The sequence below is a fragment of the Olea europaea genome, unplaced genomic scaffold (assembly GCF_002742605.1).
Source record: "Olea europaea var. sylvestris unplaced genomic scaffold, O_europaea_v1 scaffold2014, whole genome shotgun sequence".
NCBI classification, from domain to species: Eukaryota; Viridiplantae; Streptophyta; class Magnoliopsida; order Lamiales; family Oleaceae; genus Olea; species Olea europaea.
In genome coordinates this window covers 28,296-53,354 of record NW_019238028.1, presented here as the reverse complement: position 1 = coordinate 53,354, position 25,059 = coordinate 28,296, and the positions used below count along the sequence as shown (strand labels likewise).

General features: G+C 36.2%; 1 protein-coding gene across 1 annotated transcript; it reads right to left on the bottom strand.

Annotated features, from left to right (window-relative positions):
* Positions 1–18,832: 18,832 nt before the first annotated feature.
* Positions 18,833–21,407, bottom strand: LOC111379649 (polygalacturonase-like). Its single transcript, XM_023003075.1, has 4 exons — positions 20,924–21,407; positions 19,751–20,040; positions 19,399–19,627; positions 18,833–19,068 (listed from the first exon to the last, which is right to left on the bottom strand). The coding sequence occupies exons 1-4, from the start codon at positions 21,362–21,364 to the stop codon at positions 18,847–18,849; spliced, it is 1,182 nt and encodes a 393-aa protein (XP_022858843.1). The 5' UTR covers positions 21,365–21,407; the 3' UTR covers positions 18,833–18,846.
* Between the last annotated feature and the right edge of the window lie 3,652 nt (positions 21,408–25,059).

Sequence of the window (25,059 nt, the reverse complement as noted above, 5' to 3'; positions counted from 1 at the left end):
CGACTTCATTATTTCTCATAACGATAGACATACTGTACGTATCTTACTATCTTACTGCAAGAATTGGTCGAGCATGCTCCACCTTTGTGACCTTTTTTTTCTTGACGTGACCAAGTTGTCCACAATTCTTAAAAGTTGCACTCTTTTTTCATAAACTTATACTTATTCTTTTTTTTTTTCAGCTATAATTAACAAGATTTTAGATAAAATATTACTCACTATCTTCTTTCTTCAAAAATCAATTTACTTGTAACTTCTACAAATTCACCTTCTATTTCTCATTAAAATGGGGTTTACATGTTCATAGAAAGATAGAAGAAACTTGATGTGTATTTGTTGGAAAAATTAATGCAATAGAGAAGGAAGAATGAAAATGTAACAAAGGGAAAAATATATAGAAATAATCAACGAAGGTTTGAACACGAAATTAATCTCCCTGTCCTCAAATGTTATTTGCGTTCTTCCTAATGCTTTTTAAGGATTTTCGACAAATAATTCATAGGATTAAACAAGCATTGAAGAGAAGAACACCAAAAAGCAAAAGTGTATCTTTACAATGAACAAGTGAAAAGAAATGAAATGATTATGTGATAATTTCCTCTCAATTTTGGAAGAATAATTTTGGGGCGACCAATTTTTAAATAAAAAAGGGTCAAAAACCGACCCAACGGTCATATATTGTCAACCATGCGACCGCATGGCTATACAGCCTCGTCGGCCCTCCCATTCTCGGGATAGCCTCATGCGACTGCACATGGTTAAGCCCTATTTTATTTTTTTTCTTTTGATTTTGAACAAATAAATTTCAACAATCCTCCACTTGTTAAAAATCTGTATTAATCATATAATCAAATATCAACACTTATGCATAAGAACTAGATATCTTTCGATTTGAATCTATTTGGAGTGTAAATTTCATAAAGTATTATCAAAATTCCAGGTGGCTTAGAGTGCCTTGAATCAGTTATTCTTTGTGACAATACCAATGAAATCACACACACAAGTTTCATTAATTCTTCTAACTCACTTAGTGCTAATATGGCCTTGCACTAATCCTATTTTATTGAACTTTTAAAGAGAGAAAACCCCAACTTTCTAATGAGGCATCACAATCTCTAAGTTCACACAGGTGAAGTTCTTCCAATATCTTTGTTACTTTTTGTACTCCTTACTGAACTTCATTAAGACTTTATTTTAACTCATCCCTCCAACAGTAACAACCAACACTATTTTCAAAGATAGTACTTGATGTATTTAATAGTGTTGAATACATCCACTTATCTAATAACTTGTTGTTACCCCTTGAACCTATATATATTAGTTTAGTATATTTTGATGAGGTTGCCATTATTGGTGGATTTATTTGAAGAGTTTTAATCCCATTTTACTCGATGTTGATCTCACTAACTCTTTCATAAGAGGTTTGGTAAATGGACCGGCTAAGTTCTCACTAGACTTAACTTATTACTTCATGCTTGATTAATTTCCTTACATATTCGTGTCTTAGACTCATATGCCTGGACTTTCCATTATATACTTCATTATATGCTCGAGTTAATGCGGCTTGACTATCACACAAGATAGGTATAGAAGAAATATCATTTATATCTAAAGGTATTTCATATAATAAATCTCTTAGCCACTCAGCTTTTTTCTTGTTTCGGCCAATGTTACAAATTCTAATTCTATAGTTGAATAAGTAATACAAGTTTGTTTCTTAGACTTTCAAGAAACTGCACCACCTCCAAGAGTGAATATCCAACCCGAAGAAGATTTATTCTCTCCCGCACTCGATATCCAACTTGTGTCTGTATATCTTTCCAAGATTTTAGAAATTTTTGTATATTGTGGTCCAAGATTTTTGGTTTTCTTTAGATAACCAAGAACCCTTCCGATGGCCTTCCAATGCTCGAAACTTGGGTTGTTAGTAAACCTATTTAGTTTACTTACAGCAAATGCCACATCAGGTCTTGTACATTGTGATGCGTACATAAGGCTACCAATTGCACTTGCATATTCTATTTGTGTAATTCCTTTACCTTCATTTTTGGTCAATTCGATGTTTGGATCTATAGGAGTATTAACCTCTTTAACGTTCAAATGTTTGAATTTGTTTATCACATTCTCAACATAATGTGATTGGCTTAATGTAAAACCCCCACTATCCTTTTTAACTTTGATACCAAGGATAGTATCCACTTCTCCAAGATCCTTCATTTTGAAAGTAGATGATAGAAACTTTTTTGTTTCTTTAATCCAGTCTATATTATTGCTAATAATTAGCATATCATCAACATATAAACATACTAATGTGATTATATTATCATTCACTTTCGTGTGGAGGCATTTATCTACCGAATTGTGATTAAATTCATTTGACATTATTTTAGTGTCAAAATTTTCATGGTACTTTTTGGGAGCTTGCTTTAGTCTATATAAGGATTTAATTAATTTTCACACTTTTTGTTCATTTCTCGACAGAACGAACCCTTCTGGTTGTTCCATATAGACCTTTTCTTCGAGATCTTCATTTAGGAATGCTATCTTGACGTCCATTTGATGAAATAGATCATAAATGGATGCTGACGCAAATAAGATCCTGATTGAGGTTATCCTAGCTACGGTTGCATATGTGTCAAAGTAATCAATTCCTTTCCTTTGACGATACCCTTTAGCCACTAATCTAGCCTTGTAGGTTTTAAGTAATCCATTGGAATTGTATTTTTTTTCCTAAATATCAACTTACAACCAATAACTTTAGAGCCTGCTGGTAGGTCAACTATTTCCCAAGTGTTATTTGAAATAATAGAATCCATTTCGTTATTAATTGTTTCTTTCCAAAACATGCAATCTCTAGATGGCACTGCTTTCTTATAAGTTTTAGGATCACTTTCCACTTGAAGAACAGAGGGAATTGTTCTTCCAACATCCCTTTTATCTCTTTTGCTAAGTAAAAGGAAATAAGTTGGGAATCTATTTCATCTGATCCTAAGTTCTTTTCCTTTCTAGTTCCTTTACTTCTTCGAGGTTCAGTTTGGACATCTTTTATGGATATCTCTTCCGGCGAGCTTCTAAAGGTTGGAATAGCTTTATTATTATATTTAGATTTCCTAGCTACCATTACATTCTTGAAGAATTCCACATCTCTTGATTCTATTATGACATCTGATTCTAGATTTATTAATCTAGAGGCTTTGCTATTGAGAGCATATCCCTCAATGGTACATTTGATATCTCTAGGACATAACTTAGTTTTCTTAGGATCCATATTTTCTTACAATAGGCAAGGCACCCCACACTTTAAAATAATTGATATTTGGTTTTCTAAATTCCAAATCTCATATGGGGACATTTTATTCTTTTTCATAGCAACCCTATTTGTTATATGGCAAGTACTAAGTAAGACTTCACCCCATAGGTTTTAGTAACATGGCATTTATCATTTTCAAAAAAGTTTTATTCTTTCTTTCTGCTAATCTATTTTGTTCCGGTGTTCTAGGTGCAGAAGCTTAATGTATTATTCCATTTTGTTCACAAAACATATTAAATTCATTAGAGAAATATTCCCCACCTCTATCACTTTTTAAGTCTTTAATTTTCTTCCGAATTGATTTTCAACTTCAATTTTATAAGTCAAAGGTACTAAAAGCTTTATCCTTATGTTTTAATAACTACACATAGGTATACATATAACAATCATCAATAAAAGTAATAAAATATCTATTACCGCCTCTAGTTAGCATACCATTCAATTCGATATCAGAACGAACAAGTTTAAGTAATGTTGTTGATCTTACTACGCTATAAAATGGCTTCTTAATCATTTTTTATTTTACACATGTTTCACATTTTTCCAAGTTGTCAATATCACATTGAATTAATCCACATTGAATAATTCTTTTCATAGTATTAACTCCTATATGTGCTAATATTCCTCCTCAACTTTATATTTGCTTTCTAGCGCGTACCAGATTTCTTTTGCCGATGTGGTGTTGGAATAGAGATCATAGAGAGGATCAAACAATACATTTAGGATATGGCCACGACATATCGATTCGTCCTCTTCCTGCTTCTTCCTTTCTACGCGAATTTCTTTGGTATCCTTGTAAGTTGCATCGGGAATGAGTTCAAATTTTGGATCAAGCATGTAGAAAATCTTCAAGGCCATTAACAGAAATTTAAGTTTGTCTTGCCATCTTGTGAAACTTGCACCATCGAATCTGTCCAATTGTACCAGGTCTTGATTCATCATTTTGATAGTAGCAAGTGTAGATTTCATCTCCATCACGATAATAATAATCGATAACGTTTGAGATTGTTGGAAAAATTAATGCAATAGAGAGGAAAGAATGAAAACATAACAAAGGAAAAAATATATAGAAATAATCAATGAAGGTGTTTCGCGCGGAAAGTCACTAACAATTAAAAAGGGATCAGACGATTGTGTAAGGAACAAATCTCTTGAGACAAAGTCCCAAAAATGGGTGTTTTATTGGTGATGATTTACGATTGGAACTAAACAGAATGCCTCCAAGGGGCGCAAGCACACAAGTACTGAAATAAATGTTTAAATTTAAACTAAGAAATTGAAATTACATATTCTCTGTTTGAGAGTGTTTGATTTGATTTTTTTTCTCTATGTCTTCTCTTCCTTTTATATTCCCTTGATGACTTCTTCGTAAAAAACCGCTTAAAAACTGCTTGATTGCTTTATAACTACCCACTTTCTTTATGGTGGCTAACTTGTCGTGGAACTGTCATCTCTAACTGCTGCCACTACTCTTTGTCGTTCAACCGCCTTCAACTGGGTTCCTTGAATCGTGGAATGTGATAATGTTACTCAATAATTGCATTTCTGGACAACCATAATATTTTATGTTTGCTAAGATCCTGAGCGATTTGAAGGTATTGGCGAGAACAGGGTCATTGCTCTGGGCGATTGTAAGGCACTCCATTCGCTCAGATCTTAAGTGTCTTGCAAGCTTGGGCGATGATGTTACTGTGTTCGTGGGCTTCCACTGCATTCATTAATAATCCTGTCTGGGCCTTTATCCTAAATTTCCCAATTTGGGCTTCATTCTTTGGGCTATTTGATTTGAAAATTCCTCATTTGGGCTTCATTCCTTGGGATATTCGATTTGGGCTGCACTTTTAGTATGTCAACAATTACCCCCCAATATGGCAGAATTAATACTAATTATTAATCTTTGCCATATTTATTTTGTATTTTCTAGCAACATTTGAAATTCCCAAGAATTTCAATCATTATTTCCTTCCATAGCTTGAAAAGGTGCGACGTTGCAAACCCTAATAAACCCCAAAGAAACGCCATTTCATCGCACCACTAAATCACGTCTCATTATTTTGCGCTTCTTTCTCGCTGTTCATTTTCTTGCTTCTCTGCTATGTTTCTCAAGCAAATTTTAACAAAACTGTATTTCGTTCCCAATGGCGGCTCCACAAACCTAATCTGATGACGCTTTTAGCTTCCAAGATTTCTAGAAAATCCTTACTCGGCCATATGTAAATCCGAACTTCCTTGCACCAGCCAATGTCGAACTCATTGAGTTCTATCTGGGTCCATCATTTAACAACGACGAAGCCGTCGAACAGGTGGCGGTGGGCCAGCTATTCCCTTGCACTCAAGGCCCTCCGTTTCTGAACTCTTTACCGCTGAGGCCAATTCGCGAAAAGGTATTCACACTTGGCCAAAATCTAACGTTATTTTCTGTAGATGGCATGCTCGCCTTGTGGGCCATGGTCCTACCAAGGCAATTTTTTATCGTGCTAGGATTTCTGATTTATTAAAAATTGCTCTTCAACCCCCAATTTTTGACCCAATGCTCTTTCTTATTGCTTTAAGTTTTTGGTCTTCTAAATATAATACCTTTATTTCCCCTCTTGGCTCCATGTCTATTACTTTAAGGGATGTTGGGACCTTAGTAAATCTTCCATCTTTGGGCGATACCATTTTCCTTGGTATTTTGATTTTCGGTGTCGTCCCGAAATTTGACAAGAAACTCGCTGAGTCCTACTCAAGCCTGCAAAGCTATTATAATCACTCAAGCGCTGAACCTTCCCATGCTGAGCGTGTGGCCTTTCTTCATATTTGGCTATGTAAATATATTCTATGCATGCCAAGTATGAAGCCTTCCATGAGTTACTTGCCCATAGCGCATGAATTGACGCGTGGTAAGCCTTTGAATTTGTGTTCCTTCTTTTTGGCTGCCCTTTATAGAGGCATGGCTTCTCTTCAATTTCAATTGAAGAATGGTGCATCTCCCACTGGCAGTGGGCCTCTTTGGTTCACTCAGTTGTGGTTGAGAGCATATTTTCCACCACTTGGTGCTCCATCCATTTCCAGTCGTTCTGCTAGCTGCTATGGGCTAGCCATTGATCCACTGACCTCTGTACATATGTCCAGTAGGGCCATTTTTTCATTCTTTTATTCCTTAAATTCGATTCCTTCTTTCTTTCCTTTTCCTGCTCATTTGACTCCAGATTATGTGCAACCTCCGTCCACCCTGGACAATGCGAGCGCCTCTCTGCTCGTTTGGGTTCAATTTTTTACTGGGAGGGAGTTGTTCCATGATATTTTAATTGGAACCAATACCAAAGCTGGGGTTGAAATATATGTTCTCCAATTTTTTGCTCGCCAGCTTGGTTTTGGTCAAACTTGGCATGTTCCTCCTTGCTATTCAAAAAATTTGACAGACTGCTTTCACACCATTAATAAGGTAGAGGCACAAGCTATAGATGCTCGCAACATTCTTTTGACGAGTAAATTTTCATTAGCCCCCTTCAATTCTAGCCGTGCCATCCATCCCCTTTTTGAACAACTCTGACCATCAGTGAAGCGCAGATTGTTTGCAACTGATGCCAATCGTGCTTTCCATTCATTGGATCAGCCAAACACTTCTTCCACTTCTCCTATTTGGTCACCCCTGTGTCCATTAGGAATCCTTCCTCCCCTGCTCATGCTAAACAATCTATTCGTCCATCTACTTCCCTACCTTCCAAGGCTACTGCAGCTAAAAGTGCCTTAAGTCGCAAACGGTCAGCTTCAACATCTCCCATTTTGGAGGATGATGATGACGCTCCTCTCATCGTTAGGAGAAGGGTAATTGAATTTTGTTTATTCACAAACATACCTTTCTATATGCTAATGGTTTACTTGAAACCTTTCTATACTAATGGTTTACTTGAATTTCTCAGAAAAATTCAACCTCTCCTTTGAAGGCTTTGGTGTTGGCAGCTCCTGCTCCATCATCCTCTGTCGAAGCTGTTTCGTCCAAATCAGCTGATGAAGGGACTATGCTTAAAGAGAAACCTTTAGTCCCGGAACCTTCATCACAACCAATGGAAGAGCCACCTTCTTCCCAGGGCGCCGACCCCCCAAACATCGAACCAGAAGGTAATACATTTTTTGATATTTTACCTTTGCTTGTGCTATTGATTTCTGATTTGTTGCTTCTTGAATTCTGCAGAGGCTTCCATGGGTCTGCCCGTTGTGGCAGAGTCTTCTCGTCCAGTTAAGGAGAAGTCTCCACGGGTGGTGGAGCCAACTGGTGATATGCCTCTTTCCAAGATTGCTGATGAGGTAACCTTTCGCTTCACTTTCATTTTCGCTTCGTTTATTGTAGTGAAAGCCCTCAATGTTGGCATTTTTCTTTGTAGGGTGCTGATGACATTGTGCATTCCATCCAGGATTTGTTCACCTCCTAGGGGCAAGTCAAGACTTCTCGCCCTACTTCAACCGGTCGTCCTTCTGCTTCTTCAGAGGAAGATATGAAGTTTCTCAAGTAGTCGATATTTCAGTATGTGTCTTTTATGGACATGGACATCGGTTAGGCTAGTGCTGCTAAACACAAGGATAAGCTTGAGCTATTGAGTGCGAAGTTGGCGCAAGCATTGACACTTCCGTCGCTCAATATTTCTGCTGATTTTAAAGCGACGTTGAAGGTTGTCCACTCTGACATCCTCTCCTTGCTGGCCAAAAATGTTGAACTAAAGGCTAGGAGTACTCAATATCTTCGTGCTGCATCTGAAAGAGAGTCTTAGCATTTAGAGATTAACAAAGCTGATGACGAATTGAAAGAAATCTCTTCCGAAGTCATGATTGAAGACTCCTTGATGACCTGTTTGGTTATAGAGATGAAGGAGTTTCAAGCAAGGATGGACGACTGTAAGGCGAGAATGGCTACCAAAAAGCATAATTCTTCCCAAGGAATTGAGCGAACCAAGTCTTTGGTCGAGCAGTACAAAAAGCTGGAGGTTGATGATGATTTTGTAGCTGAATTAAATGTCACTTCTTCTCAGTTGGGGGAGACTTAGGGAAAGAATTCGATCGGCCTGGGGTGAATTGTAATTAAGACATCTAATGCCTTAAATTTTCCTTTTGTAACTTCGTACTAACTGTCATTGCTAAATTTGAATGTAACAGCAACCATTGTCATTAATGAACGACTATTTTGATTACTTGCGTGCTAATTGACGTTGTCCTTAATCATCAACCCCCCAAGCATTTAACTGCTTTATGCTAAAATTCATGTACATTCTCTCTTGGTATTTCTGTCTCTTTTCCCAAGACTTTGGGCCACTTGACTCCAATTACTAGGCACGAATGTGGCCGTTCATATTCTGTCTCTTCACCTTCACGCCCTTATAAATGCACGTATATTTCGCACTTTTCACTTTCATTTCCATTCTTTTCTTCAAAAACTAATTTGCTGCCATCGTTTGGCATTTCAACAATCGATCCAAAATTTTCGTCTTTCATAGAAATGGATCATTTGATCCTCCCATTTTGCTACCTGTTTTGATGTCACATTTGGTATAGGAGATATAGAAAATATTTTTTGGTCAACAAAGTTCTTCCCATCTTCTCAATGATGGGAGGCGATTTTTGAGGATGTTTTTCAAGCCATTTTGCTTGCTGAGAGTGCTTCTCAGTCTCCTTGCCCATTATTGCAGCAATGCGATTAGGCAGGTAATTTGAAGGTGCTTTTCTTCCTTTTTGCTTGCTGAGAGTGCTTCTCGGCCTCTCTGCCTACCTTTGCAGCAGTGCGATCAGGATGGCAATCAAGGCCAATTCACCCTCTTGCTTGGCGATCGATCGAGGAATTAGTTTGCTCTCAATTGTAGCTTATAGAGCATTTAAAATTTTGTATTTCGCAATTTGTAATGAATGTTTGATAATAAAGGAATTTATTTGAACGTATTTCGTTCTGACCCTTTTTATATACGATCGATCAACGCAATTTGATTATGCTTTTATTTGTTCACTTTCCCATAAGGAAGGAACATATTTTTTTAAATATTTGCCATTAATGAACCTCATGTGCTTGGTGCCATCTAAATCTTCCAAATGATAAGCTCCATTAGGCAACACACTATTTACTTTATATGGCCCTTCCCAATTGGGCGACCACTTGCCATATTTTGGATCCTTGTTATCCAAAGGGAGTATTGTTTTCCAAACTTATTCGCCCAGGCTAAATGACTTGGCTATAAATTTTTTATTATAAAACTTAGTCATCCTTTGTTTTTGAACTTGCAATCTATCTAGGACGTCCAACTTTAATTCGTCCAACTCCAATAAGTTTTGAAGTAGTGATTTGATATACTCATCATCACTTAACTTATGTTGCAAACACACTCTGATCGATTGCACGTTGATTTCCATAGGCAAAATGGCCTCCTATCCATAAGTAAGTTGGAAATGAATAATTTTGGTACTTGACCAAGGCGACGTCCTATAAGCCCATAAGGCATTGTTTAGACATTAATGCCAATTTCTGGCATTTTCATCTATCATTTTTCTTATGATATTTTTTAGAATCTTATTAGAAGATTCTGCTTGCCCATTGGATTGAGTGTAATATGGTGTGGAGTTCACTACTTTAACTCCAAACTCGCTCAAGAATTTATTCACTTGATCTTCATTTAAAGAAGTTTCGTGATCTACCATCAAAGTTTGTGGAATCTCAAATATATAAATAATATGATCACGAATAAATTTTATGACACTCTTTTAGGTGATTTCTTTTAAAGGTACCGCTTCTACCCATTTAGTGAAAAAATCAGTTGCAACTATAACAAAGGTATGTTGCTTGGATGATGGGGGATAAATCTTCTCTATCAGGTCTATCGCCCAACCCTTGAACGGCCAGAGTTTGATAATGGTTGCCATCTCTCTTGCTAGCGCCCTTTGTATTGGACCATGCTTTTGGCATGCTGGACAACTTTTTGCATATTGAACACATAATTCTCCCATCTTGGGCCAAAAATATCCATTTCTAATAATTAACCATCTCATCCTTTGGCCAGCTTGATGAGCTCCACATATCCCTTCGTGCACCTCAGCTATGATTGTCCTAGCTTCTTGCAAACTTACACATTTTAGCAATATACCATCAGAGCGTTTCTTAAACAACTCTTCATCTATCAGTGTATTGTTTAGCAAACGCAACTTCATTTTTCTACTATCTCCTTTATTAGGTTCTTTAAGGAACCTTTTAATCTCTGTCCTCCAATCTATTACATCTCCATCTCGTATGCAATGAATTTCAATCCTTCTCCCCCTTCTTTGGACTATCGGCAATATTACTCCATATTCATAAGTAGATTTCCAATTTAAAATCTTTGAATACCCTGAGGCCATCTGGGCCAACTCATTTGCTACATCATTAAATATCCTATTAACACATTGAAGCTCTACTTGGTCGAATTCTTCCAACAACTCTTGGGCGATTTCATATTGACTTATAATAGAATCACTTTGGCACTTAAAATCACCAATCAATTGGTGAATTACCAATTGAGAATCGCCTCTAACGATCACATTCTTTATTCCCATATCTATCATTAATTTCAGGCTCACGATTAAAGTTTCATATTCGGCTTGATTGTTGGTGCACATCCTATCCAAAGTGAATGCGAACTTGTAACAAATCCCTAAAAGATTTATCAATGCTACTCCTACTCCTGTACCTTTAGAGGTTTTTGACCCATCGAAATACAAAACCCAAGGTTTTAATTCGAATGAATTGATTTCTAATTCAATTTCTTCAAGCATGTCAAGGCATGGATGATCGACCAGAAAGTTAGCCAAAGCCTAAATTTTTATTGCCTTTTGGGGTACATATTGTATTTCGAATTTTGATAATGCTAATGTCCAAAGACCTACCCTTTGGTGTAAAATAGGGCGAGAGAACATATACTTAACCAAATTTACTCTAAAAATCAAATAAACGGTTACGGACCGTAAATAAGCCCTTAATTTCGTACATGTGAAATACAATGCAAGAAATAATTTTTCAATGGTAGAGTAATTACATTCACATTTTGTTAACCGTCTACTCAAGTAATAAATCGCCCTTTTTTCACCAAATTGGTCTTCTTGCGCGACCATTCCAGCTATTGATTCTTGTTCAGCCGATATATACACTTTCATTGGCCTTCCTTGGATTGGTGACACCAACACTGGTAGATTTGATAAATATGTCTTTAGGCTTTCAAAAGCCTTTTGATGCTCTTCTTTCCATACGAATTCGTCCTGATTTTTCAACTTTAAAGCGGCGAAAACACTTTAGTTCGCCCTGCACAGTTAGAAATAAAGCGTCTTAAAAAGTTTACTTGGCCTAGAAACCTTTGCAATTCTTTTTTATTGTTAGGTGATTTGGCCTCTAAAATGGCCTTCGCTTTATTTTTATGAAGTTCAATCCCCCTTTTTTGTACTAAAAAATCAAGAAAGTTTCCTGCATTAGCACCAAATGCACATTTCAAGGGATTCAATTTTAATTTATATTGCTTCATTCGTTCAAATGAACATCTCAATTGTTCAAAATGGTCCTCTTCTTTAATGGATTTGACCACTATATCATCTACATACACTTCAACAAACTTGCCTATCATATCATGAAAAATCAAGTTCATCGCCCTTTGATAAATTGCTCCTTCATTTTTCAGGCCGAAAGGCATAACTACTCATTCAAAACATCCTAGAGACCTAGGGCATCTAAAGGCAGTTTTGTGTATATCTTCCTCAACTATATAAATTTGATTGTATCCTGAATACCTATCCATGAAGGAATACATTACGTGTCCGGCAGTCTAGTCTACTAAAGAATCTACCGTGGACATTGGATATTCATCTTTGGGTGTGGCTATGTTTAAATTCCTAAAATCTATGCACACCCTTAATTTACCATTCTTGTTTAGTACTTGCACGATATTGGACAACCATTCGACATATCTTGCTGTTCTAATAAAGCCTGCTTTTAATAATCGCTCTATTTCTTTCTTAATCTCAGGGAATACATTAGGAGCAAAACGCCTAGGAGGTTGTTTATGAGGTTTAAAATTTGGCTTGGTTGGTAATCTATGTTCCACCAAACCTCTATCTAAACCAGGCATATATTCATATTCCCAAGCGAAACAATCCTTATATTCCTTTAATAAAGCGATTAATTTATCACTAACCTCTTGATCGAGCATCTGGCTACGAATATTGGGCGATCTTCTCCTTCATTGCTAATATTCACTTTAATTAGAGGGTTTTGTGCTTGAGCGTATCCAGGCTTGGTGATCCTCATTACTTCATCGTCCAATTTCCTTATAGGCACTTCTTCTTCTAAACAATCCACCTTTTGACTTCTCGACCAATATTTTGTTCCAACTCGAAAACTGCCAATTTGTCTCTCAATGCTTCCAAAACTGCTTCTTCTTTCGTCTTGTCCTTACATTCTTTATTGAAAGCCATTAATTTGGTTTTGAAGGCCTGAACATCGGCCATTTGCCTTTGTTGCTTACAATTCATTTAAAACTCCTTAATTACTCTTTTGTCAATTACTGGCTCTTCTAGGGCCCCTATGTTTGGCCTCATTTAACTGAACATTTCAGTGAGTGCATCTATCGAAAATGGCTCTTAACTTTGTGCAACAATTTGAGTTTCTTCTCCATCTTGGACTACTCTGACAGGTCCATAATTTTCTTCGTACATGAACCTTTCCACTGAGTTTGCTTCTACGACAAAAGGCCTATGATCGGCTTGCACTACTTCTACCTCACCCTTATCATTCCAAAAAACCAGGCATTAATGGAGCGATGAGGGTATACAGTGACTTCCGTGTATCCAATCTCTTCCCAATAACACATTGTAACTAGTAGGACCATCTATTACAAAGAAGACTGTGATCCTAGTAGTTGTCCCTATAGTTATGTCCAATGGCATAACCCCTTTAGTTGAAGTTGCTCCTCCATTGAAACTTGTAAGGATGACTTCCGTTGGAATCATATCGCCTTCTGCCTTTGCGAATTTCTTCATCATCCTAGATGGAATGATTTTTATAGCTGCTCCATTATCAACAAGTACCTTTGTCACAGGTATGCCGTCAACTAAACCTTTAACGTACAATGGCCTCAAGTATTTAGTTAACTTCATGGCTGGTCTCTTAAAAATAACCTTTTCGGCAGCATCTATTTCCACTTCCTGTTTGTCCTCTGTCGAGTTATCCTTTTGTGATAAGTCAACGTGCAGTATGTCGGACTGAGCTTCTGTTTCTTGAATTTCTTTTTACTATTTTCTAATGCTTCTTCTTCGGTTATCCAACCCATGGGAGGAGGTATTATTGTTGGAGGTGATCCATACTTTTCAGAGCGAGAAACTCTATTTTTCCTTTTGGGCGTCCCGTACAGCACGTAATAATCGAAAGAACGCCCAGACGGTTGCCCTAACAAGTCCACTTCACGAATCCCCCCTCGATGTAGTTGCTTCAACAGAGTATTGTGCGATGTCCCTCTCTTTCTTCTTTCTGCTTCCAGATCAATTTCCTCTTCGATGTCCGCCATACCATCATCCCCTTCATCATCGTAGGCCCCTCTAGAAGTTTGGCCTTCTTCACATTCCAACACACATGCTTCTTCTTCGTTATTCTCTCTTTCTTCTTCTTTTTTCTCTTTGTTCTTGAACTCATTGGCTAGTAAGTAATTATTAGCCATGACAGGAAGTAACGTACCAAACTAGGAGCTGATCTGGATCTTCTCCATCTCTTCTATCTCGCTCAAACTTTGATCTCCCAGAAGAAGTTTCTGACAATTCTTCCATTGATTCACATGTACCAGTCTCTTTACTGTCTTTGAGAACATTTTGATTGGCTACCTCGAGTAGTTTAGGCGCTTTAGGACGTGGCATTCCCTGTTGTTGCCTCATCATTCGTCCATAGTTCTGTTGAAAACGCCTTTGTTGGGTTCTAGTCATCTCGTTGAAGGGTATCGCCCTTCCTGCGTTATACTGGAACGAATGCCATACATTTGGTTGGCGAGGTTATGGTCTGAATGTTCTTCCATTATTTACTAGCCTGAACTGCCTCAAAAGGCGGTCCCCTATAGAATGATGTACCTCGCCCTCTACCAGGCTGATGCTGCCATATCCCTGATTTTTCTATATTTGCACCCACTTCTTTTTTGCATCTTGCACACAGGACGTCTTCATCCTTTTTGGGCTCCTTCCCTTTGATACGTTCAAAGACACTGGGGTGTGGCCCAGGGTCTTCTTCTCTATCATCTATAACCAACTTGAATTTTGGCAACTTGTTTTTGAAACCAGTCGTCACCATGTTCACCCCAAGTGGCTGTGGAAAAGGGTTTTCATCCACTGCCATTTTCTTCTTGTCCTCGAACGTAATTCATCCTGATTCAATGACATCCTGTAACACATAGCGAAAAACCAAACAGTTGTTAGTCAAATGTGACCATGCATTATGCCACTTACAATATTTTTTACCTTTAACTTGTTTAGGGCTTGGCAATTTATGTTTATTGCTCAACTTTATCTGCTTATCCTTATATAGTTTATCAAATATAAAGTCAGCTTTGGTTACATCGAACGAAAACTTTCTAGCATTTTTGTTTTCATCTTTTATAGGCTCATCCCTGCCCGACGGTCTAGGTTTAGCCATTATAGGACAAGTATACGTATCTCTTTTAATTAATTCAGCCAAACACATTTCGACTTGATCGTAATATTCGTCATTAATGGCATGAACATCAAAATTTGGGTCTCTATAATAAGTCTCCTAGTTAGAATTTTTCATTTGTTCTTCTTCTCTTATTAATCATTCATACCTAATCACGTTTGCGCTCAATTGAAAAAGATCAAGAAATTCCTTGTCTTGGAATTTCTTTTTCAAATCAAAGCTTAAACAATTTTGAACGATTTTGATAAACTCCTTTTCGGGCAAAGGTACAAAACATTTACTTCTTGCTGTCTTGAACCTTTGAAGAAAACCTTCTGCCCATTCTTTTGGCATTTGACGCAAACTCGCCAAATCGATCAAAGTAACTTCATACTCAGTCTTATAAAACTGAGCATGGAACAATTGCTCCAATTGTTGCCATGTTTGAACAGAGTTCGCTAACAAATTGATGAACCAGGAGAAAGCTACTCTTGTTAATGAACTAGGGAACAACCTCATTTTATGGTAGTCTGTTACTTCACCACTTTGCAGTGTAAATCGTCCTATGTGTTCTAGAGTAGACACCTCTCCTAAACCAGTAAATAGTGAGAATTCTGGCACTTTATACCCTCTAGGCCATGGATATGCTTGATCTACCCAATCAGGATATGGCTTTGTGTAAGTCGGCCTAATGACAGAACGTACTCCAAAAGCTATCTGATTGTGTACTATTTTCATAATTTAATTCCTCAACATGATGTTGGGGTCATATGGAATTCCTACAGGTTAGTTGATCAGTTGATTTGCTTGAGGCTTGATATTTGGTCCTTGGTTGGCAACAAAGTTGCCTTGATTTGGGCCATTGTTACCATTAGCCTGAATATTTATTCCATCATTAACACGTGGGGCATTCTGTCCATTATTTAGGATATTGTCTCTTACATTTAGGTTACCCCCCAAGTTGGCTGTACCAAAACCACTATTCTGATTTGGCATTACACCATCCCCCTGGTTTGAAGTAAAGGGACCAAAAGATGGTTCTATCCCTTGATTTGGACTTAGGACTGGGGGATTATGTCCCACAATTGTCCTAGCTTGAAAGTAATTTGCAAGAGGCATAACTGGCTAACAAATTTGGCCTACTAACTTATTCATTATTTCATTCAAAGTATTCAGTTGTTTGACCATGTTGTCATAATGTGCATTCCCATTTTGGTTAAATCTTTCCATATTATGAATATTTCGTAGATTTACCTATTCAACGACATCCTATGTGAGTTCTCCAAGTAATGCACGCATGGTTCGAGGACTCAACTCTGTCATTAGTTCGTAACAACTGTGACTGCTCTGACTCTGTCCCTCTGTTCGTGGAGAGCTATACTGCTCCTCATATCGTTCGATCACAGACTAACTCCTCTCTGACTTGCTGCTTCCTTATCAGATTTGTGGGGCATATTGTTTCACCTTTTGTATCTTCAACACCAAACACCAAGATCCCACTGGGCGTGCCAAATTGTTTCGCGCAGGAAGTTACTAACAATTAAAAAGGGATTAGATGATTGTGTAAGGAACAAACCTCTTGAGACAAAGTCCCAAAAATGAGTGTTTTATTGGTGATGATTTACGATTGGAACTAAATAGAATGCCTCCAAGGGGCGCAAGTACACGAATACTGAAAGAAATGTTTAAGTTTAAACTAAGAAATTGAAATTACATATTCTCTGTTTGAGAGTGTTTGATTCGGTCCTTTTTCCCTACGTCTTCTCTTCCTTTTATATTCCCTTGATGATTTCTTCGTGACAAACCGCTTGGAAACTGCTTGATTGCTTTATAACTACCCACTTTCTTTATGGTGGCTAATTTGTCGTGGAACTGCCGTCTCTAACTGCTGCCACTACTCTTTGTCGTTCAACCGCCTTCAACTGGGTTCCTTGAATCGTGGAATGTGTAAGGTTACTCAATAACCGCTTCAATAATTGCATTTCTGGATAACCATAACATTTTATGTTTGCTAAGATCCTGGGCGATTCGAAGGTATGGGCGAGAACAGTGTCATCGCTCTGGGCGACTGTAAGGCACTCCATTCGCTCAGATCTTAGGCGTCTTGCAAACTTGGGCGATAATGTTACTGTGTTTGTGGGCTTCCACTACATTCATTAATAATCATGTCTGGGCCTTTATCCTGAATTGCCCAATTTGGATTTCATTTTTTGGGCTATTTGATTTAGGAATTCCTCAATTGAGTTTCATTCCTTGGACTATTCGATTTGGGCTGCACTTTTAGTGTGTCAACAGAAGGCTTGAACACGAAATTAATCTCGCGTCCTCAAAGGTTATTTGCCTTCTTTCTAATATTTTTTAAGGATTTTCGGCAAATAGTTCGTAGATTAAACAAGCCTTGAAGAGAAAAACATCAAAAAGCAAAAGTGTATCTTCACAATGAACAAGTGAAAAGAAAAGAAATGATTATGCGATAATTTCCTTTCAATTTTGGAAGAATAATTTTGGGGATAAATTTCAATGGAATTCTCTATTATTTCTTGCGTTTGGATCACCTATTTATAGGCCTTTGCAAGTTCTCACGAGATAATGCAAAACAAGGATGAAAAGCCAACAATTTTTAAATAAAAAAGGGTAAAAAAACCAACCCAACAGTCATATATTGTCAACCATGCGACCGCATAGGCTATAACATGGTCGCATGGTTACAACGGGCCTCATGCGACCGCATGGGCTTAATCGATGTGGTCGAATGGTTAAACCCTATTTTATTTTTTTCTTTTCTTCTTTTGATTTTGAACAAATAAATTCCAACAGTCTAATGGTCGATTTTTCTGTTAAAGCCTTGTGTAAGTTCAAAATGTCCTTCAATTCTACTTGCCACAAGTGAAAATTGATCATTCCATCATATTTTCAGTGTGCTGTGTGCTCCAATGCTCTAAATGACCTGATGCTTTGATATCAATGATAACAAACCAATCTTGCTTTTGTCCACATTATCTTTGTTCTGAGAAAAAGATTAATGAGGTAGAAAAATAGAAAATATATGCTGAACGCCAATAGAAAAATTTATGGATTGTCAAAGCTAGAAATATTATACTGCATGAAAATTGTTACAATCAAATAGAATTCATCCGAACTCCCAAATGTCGTTAGGAAAAAAAAAATTACGTAAGCATTATCACACCCTCGAATTTCTACTATTTGTACAAACCACAAAGAGAACAAGAAAACTTAAGACGCTAGACTTGTAGTTTTTTCTTTTATAAGCAACCCTTTATCGTGTACCCCAAAAAGAATAAAAAATCACATCATGTAGAGAATAGTTGATACATGGCTTGACTTAATTTTCCTCCAAACAAATCGGTGTGCAAAGGATGAAATCCCACCAAAAAATTTCCATCCAATTTGTTCCTAATAATAGATGGAAGGTTTTCCAAGCACATTGAAAATTTCAGCCTTTATAAAAAGAAAATGGATTCTTGAACCTCTTTCACGTTCATGTCATGTCTCAGAAGTAGTTAATTCACTCTGTTAATTAATGACAAGTGTTACCTCATATCTTTCTCTCTCTCTCGCTCAAAACTTCAGCACTCAAGTTTCCAAATATTAAATCTTTAAAATCTTCTATAACCAGACCACATAAAGAAAAGTTATTGATGGATCTGTATTTGCAAAAGAATGTTTTAGGCATGAAAAACTGAAGAGACATTGGAATGCTGGGAAAATATTAATACTAGAGAGATGGGGTCACAATGGTTTTTTTTTTTTTCCCTCCAGGATTGGGTAGATTATCTTCATTTTCCAAGAAATATGTCACTTGCTACAAAAAAAGGCATATATGAATCTAAAGAACTCTAAATTTCTTTTCTTCTTCAATAATGTTGAATCAGTACAAACAGCTGGTGGGCTCGATTGAACCGGAAGTTGTTCCGGCAGCATTAGCACACGATGCTTGAGCTTTTTGATTTTTGTAAGTAAGTTTTACATTTTCCAACTTTATTCTTTGACATGGAGTTGTCTTACTACAATCAAACTTCACTGCCACTGGAGTTGCTGACGTACCTTGGATGTCTCTGTAAGTAACTTCACTAATTTTTACACCCGAAACCTGATAGAATTACGTAGATGAATGAAAAATTAATTCTTGAAATATTGCTAAATTTTTACTAGGTTTTATAGAAATGATTTCTTGCCCACAGTGGACAAAAGTTATAATGTCCACCCGTTGATGTAATGTTGCCACGTCAACAGATCAAACCTCTTTTCTTTCAAAAGGTCGAAAAAGTAAGATTCGACCATTGAAATTGTCATCATGTCCACTGTGGATAGGAGATCAACTGTTTGATTTAATATAACTATCGTCTTTAGTAAAGTTTTATCCTTCCAGTATGAGGCTTTTAAATATAAAAGTTATTTTAAGCTGTTAGAAAATGTATACCTTTCCAGGGCAGTTTTTGTTATGTGGGCAGTAATTTTGGTCAATTAGTATAGGATTGTGGACATTGTCCATGATGGCATGCTGAAATAGAACACCCTTTACAAATCCAGTGCTTGGTCTTCCCCATGTCTTTATCCTTAAACCATTTTGCGTGTTCTTAAATGTAACATTCTTAACAGTCACATTTTGTACACCGACTTCTCGATAATCCTTGGCTAGGCTTCCGATACTGCACATATAGGAATTTGCGGTGTTAGAACTATTCACAGATATTTACTAGTTACTCTATATCAGACATGAACAATTCGACTCACCTTTACACCTCTATATAACTGACACAGAATAGCATTACCTGATGCCATGGCCAGGCCCACAAGTGACACTGTGGATGACCAAATTAGTGGTGCCTGGCCCGATTGAGACACAATCATCTCCAGTGCCGATTTTAGAGTTGAAGATTTTTACACCTATTGAAAATTGCACGTGAATACCGTCGGTGTTTGGGCTGTTTCTTGGGGCCAAAATCTTCGCTCCTTGTACTTTCACGTCTTGGCATCCATTGATTACGATGTGGAACATTTTGCTATTTAGAGAGGTTAATCCAGTGATTTCCACATTTTTCGAGTTGGAAATTCCCAATGTCTGAGAACGAAAATTCAATACGAGAAAAATTATGTCTAGCCAAAATTAGAGTATGTAATTTCATGAAATGTCATAAATTTAGGACTTGACAAGATTAAGAGAGTGACATATCGAACCAAAATACCTAAGATATAGTTAATGTTTAAATTATATTTAGTGTTATAAAATTATCTGACAAGAAAAGGCACAAGGGCTACTAGGAATTGCATTCTAGAAAATTTAATTTAATTTCGTGTATTGGATAACAAATATTCTAAGAATACCAGGGAGGTTATCTAAAGCAGTTATTTTGTCCTAAAAAATATTAAAAAAAATTAATATGTTATGAAAAACAAAAAGATCTAAGAAAATGTACTTTGAAAAACAAAAATTTAAGTTAATTACATATGCATTAACCGTCTCCCCCACCACTCCCTCACTAGCAGGGAGATTAATCAGGACAGTTATTAGTATGTAAATTAACGCTTCAAATGGTGAAATAATGGGGTTTAGAGCATTGAGACGACAATGTTTTCCTAATAGGCTAATACAGAGGCTTGGAAAGGAGACACGGCTTTTGTTCAAATGATACACCTACTAGTTTTTTCAAGTATCTACTTCTGAAGAAACTTTTTCGAAACTAGCTACAAATGTATTCGGGATAGGATTATTGACATAACATGGATCGAGAAAAGGCAACCAAATGCACTTTAGAGCATTGTGATGATGTTTTCCTAATATCGAGGCTTGGAAAAGGACCCGTGCCTTTTGTACCAATGGTAAACGTATAAGCTTATTTAAGTATCTACTTCAGAAGAAACTTGTTCAAAACTAGCTATAGATGTAGTCGGGAAAGGTTCATTGATAGAACATGGATCGAGATAATACGACCAACCGTACTTACCGTTGCACCACTCGGGCAATTCTTGCCGGATTTCTTGCAAGCCCACAAGCCATTTCCTTGGCCATCAAGGATGCCACCACGAATTGAAATCCCATCAACTCTTTCAAATAAAAGCCAGTAATTACCATTATTTCCAATCACATTGTAATCCAAAGGAGCCACTAAGGTGCTATCAATATGAATGGTTATGGCTTTGTTCTTGCATGGCCCTCTAAACTGTGCACTCTTAAGCAAGTACGTTCCTGCTGGTGGTACATAGATTGTGGCTGGATTTTGGGAATCACAAGCGGCAGACCATGCTTTCAAGAAAGCAATGGTAGAGTCGGTTACGCCGTCCGGTTTAGCTCCAAACGTTAACACATTGTATCTAACTGCAATGGCCAAGGGTGGACTGAAGAAGATGAAGAGAAATGCAGGAAAAATGTGTCTGTGGTTCACCATTTTCACTTTAATTACTATTGTGTGCGTAATAGAGAGAGAGAGAGAGAGATGGGAGTTTCGATAGTGAGGAGTTGAAGCAGTTCAACTGAAATGAGAAAGTGGAGGCTTAAACACAAAAGTGGAAAGAAAGAGGTTTTTTTTTCCCCCGCCGAAATAAGACCCAAAAATTTATTTTCATTAGAAATTGTCACGTGCATCATTTGTGTTTTAAAGGAGTTGATCTGACCTGAATAAGAGTTAAACAAGATTGGTTACAAGGCTTCGAACAACCAACCACGAAAACTCTGCTCAACGATTGTAGCAATATGAAAAATGACAGGCACTATTAATTTAAGTTTCACATATCCGTATTAGGGTGATATAGATGTTGTTGACCATCAAATTGACGCCTTTTCACATCTACGACCTCGTCAATGAAAGCTACACTTGTCTATATATATACCTCCTTTGACCACACTTCAAATGCTTAGAATTGAGCTACAGACTTTGATTTTGAATTCTAAATTCAAGAGTGCAGCCGAAGATTCACCGCTTTTCAAGTGGAAACTTGCATGCCGACTAGAACCCAACCATGAATGTGAAAGTCTTAACAATTTCTCACGTCACGAAAGTATATTTCTAACTTCCATGTGACTACACAAACATGTTCAAAGTAAAATCATTCTTTCTTAGTCCAACCTTAAAATCCTTAAAAACAATATTCAAACAACATTTGATGAAATGAATGTGACTGCTTGGGATATAAGATTTTCAAAGTTGTTATTATGAAATAAATCATAGAAAGAAGCAGTGAGAGTGAATCGCTGCCGTTAACATGAATGTAAGAAAAACATTCTTATTTCGTTTTTAGTGCCCTTCTCATGTTTGCAACCCACAAGGCTCTTTCGTTTGCTTTACCCTTTCATTTTTTCATTTTCATTTTTTGATAATATTATCTAAAATCTCCTTAGAGAGGTTTTCAAAGTTGTTATTATGAAATAAATCATAGAAAGAAGCAGTGAGAGTGAATCGCTGCCGTTAACATGAATGTAAGAAAAACCTTCTTATTTCGTTTTTAGTGCCCTTCTCATGTTTGCAACCCACAAGGCTCTTTCGTTTGCTTTACCCTTTCATTTTTTCATTTTCATTTTTTTATAATATTATCTAAAATCTCCTTAGAGAGAAAAGAAAAATATGGTTTTGGGCCATGTTTTGCAATCCACAAGGCTCTTTCGTTTGTTTTACCCTTTCTTTTTAAAATTTTTATTTTTTGATAATATTATCTAAAATCTCCTTAGAGAGAGAAGAAAAATATAATTTTGGACCAACTCTAGCTATACACCTAAATTTCAATTTGATTTCCAAAATTAAAACGTCAATAATCCATTCAACTAGATTAAATGAATTAATATGTATCAAGAATAATTAATACTTCTAAAATAAAAAAAATGAAATTGAAACAAATCAATTTTTTTAATACAAGTTAAAGAAATCGATTGAAAAACAAAAATTAAGAGATATTCATTAGTAAAGACAAATGAAAAATGAAAAATGTTATTTGTACAAACTGTTCTAATAGATGAACATTATTGGGTTCTACAAAGAATCTGATATGGTATTAAGAAGAACCAAAATCAAACTGAAGGTGTCAAAAGATTCTCTGAATGCCCCTTTTTTTTTTTCTTTTTTCTTTTTTTTTTCTTTTTTTTATGAATGTCCCCTGATTTAGTTCATAAATTAAAATTTTCAAAATGTATCTCTTTCTTTTTCTTCTATTTCATTTTCCTGTTTAGGGACTCCGATATGACTGAACCTAGATGATGATTATCAACAATAGATGATGATTATCAACAAGTCTCACACAAAAGAGGGTGAAAAAAAAAAAAAAAAAAAAAAACAAAAAAAAAAAAAAAAAAAAAAAAAGAGGTTGAGGTTGAACCAAAATGTAGCAAAGGAAAAGGATAGAAAAATTTTATGATCCTGATTTTTTGACCTATATGCTAGAAAGTGAACCTCAAAGCTATCAACAAGTTGCGAACTCTTCAGAAAACCTCAATGAGAGCTACCATAAAAAGTGATATAGATTCCATTTTGCTATATCATACATGAGAGCTAGTAGATCTTCTTCCAGAAAGTAAACAAGGCAACAAATGGATTTTTAAAAGAAAAATGAAAGCAAAGGAAACTATTGAAAAGTATAAGGCAAGATTACGAGATAGAATATAGGTAGCAAAAGTTACACCTCAAAAGAATAATTGCAGCAAACATTTTTTCTCGTAAAAAAATTATCGGAATAATCCTTGCGACCAATTGATTTGTCGCCCTTTTATTTTCTTTTTCGCGACATATATGCATTGCGACGACATTATGACTGCAAATATCATGTTGCTATTTTGTATTTTTTGCATCAAACAAATAATGTTACGATTTTGTTTAGGCGACGAATTGGGAAAGTTGTCGTAAAATACATTCTATGACTAAACATTTGCAAAAAATATACATTATTACAACATTATGGCTACAAATATTGTGTTGCTATCTCGTATTTTTTGAATGAAACAATAGTGTTACGGTTTTGTTAATATAATGAATGGTCGAAAGTCGTCGAAGAACATATTCTGTGCCTTATATAACGTGACAATACTCGCAACAAATATATTATTATCGCTAAATTACTTTTGCAACAATATCTCAATTTTTGCAACATTTTTTTTTTGTCACGAAATCGGTTATTTTTTGTAGTAATCCTTGACTCCCAATAAGTTGGGATCCTATTTGTTATATTAAAACATTAAGTGTGGTGAACAAGCCTTAATAAAAATTTTGGATAGATATTATTATCAATTGTATCTCCATACAACTTTCGGATAATTAAGTTGACAACTCTTTGTCTTCACTTATCTTATGTGTTAACTTAACATGCCTAAAAAATTTATCTCTTTTAGTGTATTCAATAAAAGATAAATTTTACTTAAATCAAACATATCATTTAGAAATATCTAATATTTCAATGTGTTAAACATATTCATAATAGACCAGCCTTGAGTGTACTCAATAAACTGAGATTAGTTGAGGACCATGGTTTTTAACTGTAATGATGAAAGGCGATTATGAACTTTACTATCTAGTCTTTTCGAGTTGTAAGGAAGACTAGTTGGTCAATTCCGAGGAGTATTGCATTGATTCATATAATGCTCCATCTATATGGTCTCATTCTCTTCTTGCTTCTTTAATTAGTCCAGTTGCAACCTGTATTTTATGCTAATTATGCACGCATGCTCATAATAATCGTAACGGACTCGCATGTCTAAAATAAATAAGAGCTTATAAGCCCATAAAACAACAAGAATAAAACTAACCATTCAAAAAATCCCCATAGTCGAGTCTATAATCATCTACTAATAAAACATTCATTATATAAATGCCTTCCTATATAACATCTAATTTATATGCACATATGTTTCAAGTTTCGAGTAGTTAAGGTTGTCTAAACTAATTTAGAAAAATGGATCAAAACAATTAATTAATTATTAATTAGTTAATCAATTAATCTAATTAGGGAGTTTATTTGATTAAGATTTATTGTCGTGGAACTGCCGTCTCTAACTGCTGCCACTACTCTTTGTCGTTCAACCGCCTTCAACTGGGTTCCTTGAATCGTGGAATGTGTAAGGTTACTCAATAACCGCTTCAATAATTGCATTTCTGGATAACCA